The 9841-nt window shown below is 42.6% G+C and overlaps 2 protein-coding genes across 4 annotated transcripts; one reads left to right on the top strand and one right to left on the bottom strand.

The window, feature by feature from the left end:
• The first annotated feature begins 900 nt into the window (after positions 1 to 900).
• LOC119288232 lies at positions 901 to 5865 on the top strand. Of its 3 annotated transcripts, XR_005141142.1 has the most exons (4): positions 901 to 1115; positions 1191 to 1763; positions 1865 to 2566; positions 3000 to 5865. XR_005141142.1 is itself a non-coding variant. In XM_037567868.1 (3 exons), exons 2-3 carry the CDS (start codon positions 1223 to 1225, stop codon positions 2419 to 2421), a joined length of 1125 nt encoding a protein of 374 aa, XP_037423765.1. In that variant the 5' UTR covers positions 901 to 1115; positions 1191 to 1222; the 3' UTR covers positions 2422 to 2568. The 3 variants fall into 3 exon arrangements, 1 of the variants encoding a protein (XP_037423765.1); XM_037567868.1 differs by lacking the exon at positions 3000 to 5865 and having other exon boundaries at positions 1838 to 2568; XR_005141141.1 differs by lacking the exon at positions 901 to 1115 and having other exon boundaries at positions 1125 to 1763; positions 1838 to 2566.
• A 689-nt stretch (positions 5866 to 6554) lies between these two features.
• On the bottom strand, positions 6555 to 8309 carry LOC119284319 (putative disease resistance protein RGA4). Its single transcript, XM_037563494.1, has 3 exons — positions 7933 to 8309; positions 7462 to 7789; positions 6555 to 7340 (listed from the first exon to the last, which is right to left on the bottom strand). The coding sequence occupies exons 1-3, from the start codon at positions 8307 to 8309 to the stop codon at positions 6555 to 6557; spliced, it is 1491 nt and encodes a 496-aa protein (XP_037419391.1).
• Positions 8310 to 9841: the final 1532 nt, after the last annotated feature.

The raw sequence follows: 9841 nt of genomic DNA, 5'->3' as shown, positions 1-9841 counted from the left end.
TCCAACTTCTGCAGTTCGCCAGTGTCACGGGAGGTACGTACACTGAATCCTAAAGCTTTTCTGCTACCTGCTCTTAGTTAAATTAGTTTGAAGGGACCGCAACCAGTTATTGCTGCCATTTATTCTTTTAGTTAAATTAGTTTGAAGACAACCATATGTTTTCATAAAAATCTGTAATGTTTACTTCTAAGATTGAGTGGAATACATGGGGTGATTAGCATTAGTTGTGTTTTCCATTGAAATACTTGTAATATTACCACCTAAACTCTACCTGTCTCTAATTTGGCTATGTGGAGTACTGTCTATACTTACCTCCCACACAAAAATAGCCATTACAGAGGAGAAGAGGGCAACAACCGCACTAATTTGGATGAGTTAAAAAAATCAATAAAAAAGCTCCTCCTCTACAACGGCTACAACATGTTTTCTGCAGAAAGTAACTCCTTTCATGTTTTCTGCAGAAAGTAGCCTCCATTCATCTTAAATTTGGAGTACTGTTTTGTACAGTGGTTTTCATCTATAGAGAAGCACATCGATGGAGATATAACACATGGACAAAGGCAATCTGTTTCAGGTATACACTCTGTACTTACTAAAATATATGAGCAAGGTTTCTGAAATGATGTTCCATATGTGTGGTTCATAGGTCGATGATTAATTTCTAGATTGATATTTCATTCATTTCGATTTCTGTACATATTCACATTTCCATACATTCACATGATTATATGATTGAGACGACCAAGTCATCAACTGCCTGACAGCTGAGCTTGATCTTGTATGTACCCATTTGAGAATTGATTCGGCACCGCCTCATCAGAGAAGATAGATGGCGAAACATATCATGTCGGATACTATTTGCTCGGAAAACACCATCTCAAATTGTGTCCTCGCAGAAAACACAATAATATCCGAAAAACAAAAAATCCTGAAAGTTGTGAAATGTTAACAGACAAGCGTGAAGCGTCCTCCCTCAAAGGAAAAAAAAAGCGTGAAGCGTCCCCATTTCCTCTTCCTCTGGAAAAAGGTTCAGCGGCCGCGTCTTGTGTCCTCCAAGAAGGGAAGCGCCGCCGCCGGCGTCCCCGTCAACCGCCGCCGGTGTCAACCAATCCAAGGTACCCATCCCGACTCGTCACCTCCCGGGGAGATTTTTCCCAACCAGATCGTTGATTTCCTCTCTCCTTTTGCAGATCCCCTGCCTACGCCCTTCAGATTCACCTCAATGGAGGCGGGGCCGGAGAAGGTGAGGAGCCTCGAGAGGGACACCAAGTCAAGGCTGGACAGCCATCCTGGGTCGACGGTGCGGACTGCCGGCCTATTCACCGACGACCTCATCCTGGAGATCCTCTCCCGCCTCCCTGCCAGGTCCGTCCACCGCTTCAAGTGCGTCTCCGTGCCCTGGCGCGACCTCATCGCCGACCCCGCCAACCGCAACAAGCTGCCCCAGACCCTCGCCGGCTTCCTCTACACCATCATCAGCAACAACGCATGCCGCCACCACTTTGCTGGTGTCTCCGGCGACGGGGCAGCCCCGTTCGACCCTTCCCTCCCTTACCTGCAGCCTAACAAGGACGAGAGCATCACCCAGGCGAACGCCTGCAATGGCCTCCTCCTCTACAGCGGCTACAAGAAAAACAATGTGGACCCTTGGACAGAGGGTGATTTCCATTTTATGGTCTGCAATCCAGCCACTGGGAGGTGGGTGGAGCTGCCCCCTCAACCTCAACCGCAGGAGCCGGCAAACAGATATAGCCGCACCGCAGGTCTGTCTTCGATCCGGCAGTCTCATCCCATTTCCATGTTTTTCATTTTGAGACATACTCGACGAGCATGACAGGAGTGACCATCTACTCGTCGCGGACAGGTGCCTGGAGTCACAGGGACAGTGTGATCCCTGAGAAAGTGGATCTGTTCTTCTCTAGTAAATGTGTCTTTGTTGCCGGTACGATGTACCTGGAGGGCATCAACAACGAGTCTGTGCTGGTGGGGGTGGACATGCAGGGGAAAGTCTGGAAAACTATCTACATGCCGTGCGGTCGAAGATTTGGTACGATTGGAGCGTCGCAGGGGTGCTTACACTACGCTATAGCTTCTGTTGATGATAACAATAAAGTCCTGGTTTCTGAGATAGAGCTCTGGTGCCTCAAGGATCGCGACAGTAAACAATTGGTCCTCAAGCATACTGCCAACATTGATAAGCTTATGAGCATGACCGGACAGAAGCACAGGGTGGTTAGTATTCATCCAGACTGCGACACCATTTTCCTTGTTTCATGTGGAGATGGTACCTTGGTATCATACGATATGCGTCATCAGAAAGTTGGCCGTATCCTTAATCTCGAGAAAGAGAACGCGCAACGGTTTCTGCCTTATGTTCCTCTGCTCTCAGAGTCATTATCAGTGGCAGATGCAGATGAGTAGTAGAGTTACCTTCAAACCAAGCCTGTGCTTCCTCTAAGATGTGGCTCTTCTCTTGGCTGAATTATTTATCTGCGTACTTTGGAATGTGCTTGGATAATGATGCTCAATTTTCTGGTGCTTACACTCCTGCTAGCTGGATTTTCAGGTGAGAGCAATGCTTGGTAAACCTACTGATTAAGAATAATGTCATGATCGAAGAACATTGTTACCCTTGTTCTTGTTTACCTAGCACTGGATGTTGTTTTGAATATGTATTAGTTCCATGGGGCTAAATTGTACTGTAATTGTCCTTCTTGTCCATAACAATCAGTTATTATGATATTCTAAATCTTAGTCCATATTGTCAACCTGCTAGTGTACTAAAAGGTTCAGTCAGACTGGTCACTGGTGCGATGTCTAGTTGACCTTTTTCATTCAGTATTTTGGCAAAGCACTGCCTTTGAGAAAATTTCTTTATTAATATTTGCTGTAGCTAATGATTCAGTAGAGCTTTGGATCTGTTGACCACAGAGAAATTGCATTAATGTCTTAAAATGAAATAAAATTGCAAGCTTTGATGAAAAGTTTCCATGCCTCAGGTCAAAAAAAAAAAAGTTTCCATGCCGGGTGTATGCACAGTTGGTCCATTCTTGTTATCTCAGGTGATAAACCAAAGGTACATATCATATGTGCTTGTGCTTCACGTATCAAAATACGATTTTGGCATGTACCAAATATTTAGGCTTGTCTGTAGGTTTAGATGCTTTGCGTCGTGCGCTCTTAACTTAACAGCCATATAGTGAAGCCTGGGTCATGTGGCCGATGTGCCTTGTGGCTGTACGCGTCAAAACTCAAAACTGTACCCGGCAAGGAAGAAAAATCACTGTGTACATCGTCAGACTCCAAAATTCTGTCAAAAATGAAAATCCTAAAGTCGATATCTTGCTGTGCACTAACTACCATGAAAGCCTGCAAGGTTGAAAATCATCTTTAGAAAAAACAAAACAAATCAGCATATTGCTGGTGCTTCATGATTCGGTAAAGAGGCAGGAAAACTGCGTGAAGCAAAGGGCCCTGTAGAGAGGAAGACGAACCGCATACTCTTGTAGTATCTCCATTTCTGCTATAATTTCGGGTGCAGTAGCAGCATATAAGAAGCAGATTGGACTATTTCAGAGGTTTCAGTCCAGGTTTCTGTTTCTGAAGCTGATCCTCTCTTGTCAAGGTACACGCGTATTAGTAACAAATAGCAGCATTTGCTATCTTTTTTCTTTGTGTCCTCTAATTATTTTGCCAAATACTTCATGTAATGAAGTAGCACTGGTGGTTAACAGTGGACTAGCACAAAGATAACATGTTGGGTGTCCATGTTGGCGGTGGTAAGAAATCAATAGCTGATGGGTTAGGTTGATTCGATTTGCTGCAGTGCATTAACCACGAATCTTCCGGAATGTGTAATACTCATGTTCATTATATATCGAATGATCTTTCTTCTAGCTAAGAAATTTAGTTGAGCAATTCATGGTCGTGTATGCCAGTATTTTTACATCATGCAATGCATATATTATTCTACATCACTGATTTGAGTAATATCCATCACCCATACATACCATCTCTCCCGGCTAGCCTCATATGCCAGAGGTGTCCTGGACCAGTTTTAATTATTTTTACATGTGGAATGCGTAGGGTGTAGGACTAATGTCACGTCCCTGATCCCATGGTTAGCTCTACTGTCCTAGTAGCATTTGATGATGCTTATATACTGAAAAAATAAACCCGGCGTTGCGTGCTTTTTCAGATGGTTTTTATAGGCCTATGAGATGCTGAATTCAAATTCAGAAGTGGTTACCGGCAACAAACATAGCAACGATTTCCCTATGACTGTTCCCTCTGGCAGTTCTTATGTTTTGGTTGACAGCAAATGTCTTCTCCAAAGCTATATGGGTCCTCTTGTTTGTAAACTAGAACTCAAAAGTTGTTCCACCCTCCCTTTTGTTTAAAACATATGTAGTGTGAAGTTTCAATTTAAAACATATGTAGTGTGTAGTTTCAATTGCTTTCGATGAAACTTCAGCTTCATTCTCTGCAATGCATAACAACTTTGTTTGCCATTTTTTTCACAGTAAGAGAATGAACGCAAACTTATTTCTGCTTGTTTCAGCCACTGAAGTACTGCATTTACACATTAACTTGTCAGCCCTGTTAGCCTACAATTTTTCTGACCTCAGTCTGACAGAACAACTAGTACGGCCACTTTAGTTATCAATTGATTGTTTCTGCACCTGTCCTATGGTGCTGTCTAGGCAACAACTGAACAAACTCAAGTGGATATATTAACTTTTGTCAGAAAAAATTGGCTTGTTCATTGGGTCGTTCTGATCTAGCTACATGATGGGTACCATCGTTTGATATCTGCATGCGCTTCCCTGTTGACTAGTTTGTTCCCCGTTGAAGCATTCTGGTTTACGGCTATTAGCCTGCCGCTGCTACTACTAGTACGGCCACCACCACCACCACCACCATCACTGTTCGGCTGTTCCTGGCATGCTAGCTAGTACTATTTGACCCTTCGGAACTCTTACTTTCCATCCGCCGAGCTGGCTAAGTGTGCTCCAGGGGACAAATATACTGATGCAAGAAGCATGAAGGCTTGGCAGACCGAAATACTGCTCGAACTTATCATCCTGTATATTTGTTTTTATATTGTTTTCTGCCACCCTCTTTGCTGACTGAATGTTGATGCTTTTGCAATGTGTCAGGGGTCTTTCTGCTGATGCTTTTGCAGCACTGATTTGCTGATCGAATTGCCATACATCTTTCTGAAGTTCTGGTATATATGTGATGTTGTATTTGCAATCTTGATTGCTGGATGTTCATGGGTCTTTCTCAAGTTCTGCTACTGTCCGTATTTGCTGTGTACACGTTGAGATATTATTAGACCATGTCTTAAACATGGTCGCTTATTCCTTGTGTCAATTCAATTGGGACTATTAAAATGCGTTCTTTTGCAGGCATTTGATGGCTCCACCATACGTACATGCTCGTTTACTGCCTGTAACTTGAAGAAGGGAGTGATCAGAGAAGCAAAGATTCATGTCGATATATGGTGAGCTAAAGCTGCCTGACAACTTGTAGTGCTCTTAAATTTCAGACAAGCAACCCAGAGAAAGGAACAAAACAAGGCAGATGCCCAGTGAGAGTACCGAGGGCGAAGGGCTGCTGTTGAGGGTGCATCGCCAGGGCAATGTCTCCTTGCCGCAACCGGCTCTTTGGATGAATGTTTGAGAAGAAGATAAGCTGTGAACACTTTCTGAGGAGAGGCTAACTTTGTAGGGCAAGCTCTTGCCTATAAAGGATAAAAGATCTGCACTTTTTATTTGGTTGGATTGTCCTCTTAATTTTATTTTATGATGGAATCAGACTATGTTCCTGTGAAATAAACTTCTGCAGAATTTTTCGAGTTCCCTTGACAGATGCAGATATATTTTACACATGTATAAGAACTACACATCTGGGCACAGAGCAACAAGATCATCATAGATCCCAGTCGATATCACAGCAGTCTCATGAAACCATCTCAGGCTGTGTATGTGTGTTAGCACAAGAACCAGCGTCTGTCATTCCACAATATTACAGACAGTTGGAAGCTGAAAACAAAACAAACATTGTTCCACAATACCATAGATCGTCATTTATTGGAAAATAAACAGATAGAGCTTCAGTGTTCACCCAAATTATTACAACCAAACAAATGCAGCGGCCATCATTCCACTATATCACAAACCATAGGAAACAAGCAAATCTAGTGTTCATAATTCCACACTGTTACAAACCATATGAAGCAAATAAATCCAGCATAAAAAACATCAGTTGCTGCCAGCGCGTGATATATAGGACAACTTCTACAAAACATAATGACAAGGTATGGCGTGGAACATCGCTGCCCCGTCAATTGACATCATATCCTACGGATGACAGGGCTTCTCCTTCAGCTTCATCCATTGTATGAAGCCTGGTATTTCAGTCAGGGAATGTATTATACAACTTGAGAAAAAATCCTAATGGTTCTTAACATCAAAAGGTAGGAATCAAAGGGATTCATAGATGTATATACCTCTCAATCCATCATTGTCAACGAGAGAGCCGCTTCATAATTAATGTACAAATTCCTTCGCTTCAACGTGCTGAAGCTTTTGCAAGTTCAGATGACCTATTTGTTTGCAGGAACTCATGTATTCTCCATTGCAGTAAGACACTTTAAACTTCTGAAGAGACCGGGGAAGTTCTGGAAGTGATTCTAGATACCAGCAAAGCCGAATTGTTAGGCTCTTGAGAAACCTGAGGTCCTTAACATTGTCTGTCAAGTGGTCCCAGCAGCATTCAGCAATTAAGAGATGCAAAAGATGAATCAAATGCTCAAAAAGTTCGGGAGCAGGTCGCAATCGACTGCAGTCGTGGAATATAAGTTCATTTAGGTGCTTTGGGCCACCGTTCTGCTCACCCACCATCCAACTTGGGTACCTCCAGACTTCCAGACTTTTAAGATCCTTGGGTGGGCAAAGGCCCTCAAGTACCTCTGCTTGAACTTCTGGTGTGCAAGCTCTATCATTAACCCAGAAAAGTCGTAGTTCGGTCAGCCCTTTCTTATCAGCTAGCTTTGCTTCATGTGCTTCCTTCTTGCTTTCAACATTTTCAAGATTTTGGATTGTCAGACCGCCCCGAAGCTTGTTTAGGTCCCTCAGCTGTTTTGACTCATACCCATGTTCCCTCCTTACATCAAAAGTTTCTATTGTCTGCAGGGATATTAACCTGCCAATGTTCGGAATATGCATTGCTATTTCGCCGCCGATGATATGCCTCAAGTTGGTGAGGTTACCCATGTTTATATCAGATGAAACATCTACATCACTTGCATAACCAAACATTAGCTCCTGTAGATGGTAAAGACTGTCTGTTTTTGGTAAATATAGCGCTGCTTCGTATAACACTAAAGCAAGATACCGAAGATGCTTTAAATGACCAATAGCTACATGTATATGAAAAGACACTTGTTTCATCGATCAATGTCCAGGAGGTTTCTATGGTCAGTACCCGTAATTTCTGTAGCTTCTCAAACACTTTCTCAAAGAATTCTTTGTTAGCTGGTGCAAGCTCCATATAATCAATAACGAGAGTGCGTAGGTTTTTCAGTTTAAAAAACTCCTCGGTAACAATTCTTCCATTTGCAACGAAAAGATGGCGAACATCATGAGGAACTTCTCTTCTCGAGCCATTCTCGGTTCTGAAGCAATCACTCCCTGTTGCATTCTCGGCTAAATCATGCATAAGATCGTGGACTAAATAGCACAAACTACCTTGGTAGTATCCTCCTAATTGCACAAATGAGTTTCTTTTTACCATGAACAGTAGGAATACCTCCTACTGTGTATATATTAAAATAAAATAAGAGTATTGTACATGTTAATTACAATCCATCCCCCCTTGGGGGAGGTAAGTGTGGAGTTTAACTAGAGAGAGGAAATTTTAACTAACTCATCATGCACAAATGAGGTTGCGAGTAACTCATGGAAGTAATGCTGACCAATAGCTTCCATGTCCTCCTCTGCATTAGTGGTCTGTATGAACCCCTCTGCCACCCACAGTTTAACTAACTCATCTTGGTTCAAACCATATCTTTTGGGAAAAATACTGCAGTACACAAAGCATCGCCGCACCTGCTCATCAAGATGTTGGTAACTCCACCACAGGGCCCCCGTCGTCTCATTCAGAAGGTCACAATCTCGAACTTCCCTCCAAAAGTCGACATCACTTTGTCTTTTACGTAGATGACCTCCCACTGTGCTAGCTGCCAGAGGTAACCCTTTCGGCTGTTGTGCAATTTCAGCCCCAATAATTATGAGTTCCAGCATGGCAATATCGACCACCAAACTGGTGATGCAATTTACTTGAGGGGTTCTTTTTATGGCAGCAAAGTTCGTGTGAAATCCGCGCCGGAAACTCCAGGACTGCGTGTTCGAGTAGGTGTCCTGTGCCGCCGCTGTGGGGACTCCGATGCGAATTGGAGACGGGCACCACAACAGGAGATTGGAGATGGTGGTCGACGGCGGCACGCGGTGGCGTCCGGTGGCGGAAAATGGCGTGAGGCAACCACCAGTGGAGGACGATAGTGCGCGGTGAGGCGTGGTAGGGCGTGGCTGGAGGTGGCGGCGCACTGGAGGTGGAAATGGGATCGGGAGGCAGGATTGTGCGGGTGGCTATTGTTTTTCTTCTATTCTCTCACACGCACCGGTTCGGGTTTACTTAACATGAGGATTGTGGGGTTGAATATTGAAAATCACAAGGACTTTTTTGCCAAAATGCGGCAACGGTAAGCAGGCAGAGGCAATCGGTGCTTTATTATTAGAATAAAGATGAGGCCGAAGTAAAATTGTTGGTTGAAAAACTAAACTCATTTTTTTATTATTTGCATTTGTTAGTTGTACTCGGTTCATTAATCGTCACATAATCATTCGAAAAATGGTGGGTGACCCCGATGATCAGAGCGTCGCTATACTGGCCAAGTCCAATCCATCGGTCTTCTAACGATGTTATATCTGTGGTTCTGCAACTATGATGTGCTTAATGGATCTACTCAATATTAGAATCATAGTGCGGGATCCAATGTTAGCCACCTAATTAATCGACCGACATGGCATTTACACTTTAGTGATGCAGATGGTAAGAAATTTGTGCCTCACGGGTTTGTCCACAGGGACGAGTGGCTGGCTCAGACAAAAGTGCCACACTATGTATGGCTTGACTGTGTGCCATATACGTTTATTGGGTAGTGCAGGATGTGAGCATTGCACCGATTTATACTAAATATTTGTACTTATTTACATCTCATTATCCCCAAATGTAATTAGTATTTTTGTTACATCTAACAATGTTTACCCATAGTCGCATTAGTAATATTGAAGAACTCAAATCTTAGTTACATACAATACAAACTTCCTTTAATATATACATGCAATTCAGAAAGTAGAAATCGTTTTATCATCAAAATTGTGTTGTTAAATAAATTAGTTCAGCTTATTTGTCGAAATAAATTTCAGTAATCTAAGTATAAACAAAGCGCAAGTATCCATCTATGGAATAATTAGTTCTTATTTAGACATAACAAAACCAAGCCATATGTCAGGTTTACTTTGAGTTTTCTGCATATGCATTGTGCTTGACATTTTGTATGTATTATAGCATGTTTAAATGTGTTTATGCGTGTTTTATCAGTAAATATCTTGATAGAGGATTCTAGAATGCACAGGTCTAAGAAATAGATTGTATTTATTTCATCCCCATTTTCACGATTAGTTTATTATTGGTTATGTCATCTTCTATACTATTATTGATCCACGGTGTTTAGTGATGTCCGATCCATATTTGGCTACATTATACTTTATAT

Source organism: Triticum dicoccoides, chromosome 4A, assembly GCF_002162155.2.
Source record: "Triticum dicoccoides isolate Atlit2015 ecotype Zavitan chromosome 4A, WEW_v2.0, whole genome shotgun sequence".
NCBI lineage: Eukaryota > Viridiplantae > Streptophyta > Magnoliopsida > Poales > Poaceae > Triticum > Triticum dicoccoides.
The sequence above is the reverse complement of the archived record's forward strand: the minus strand, read 5'-3'. Positions and strand labels throughout refer to the sequence as shown.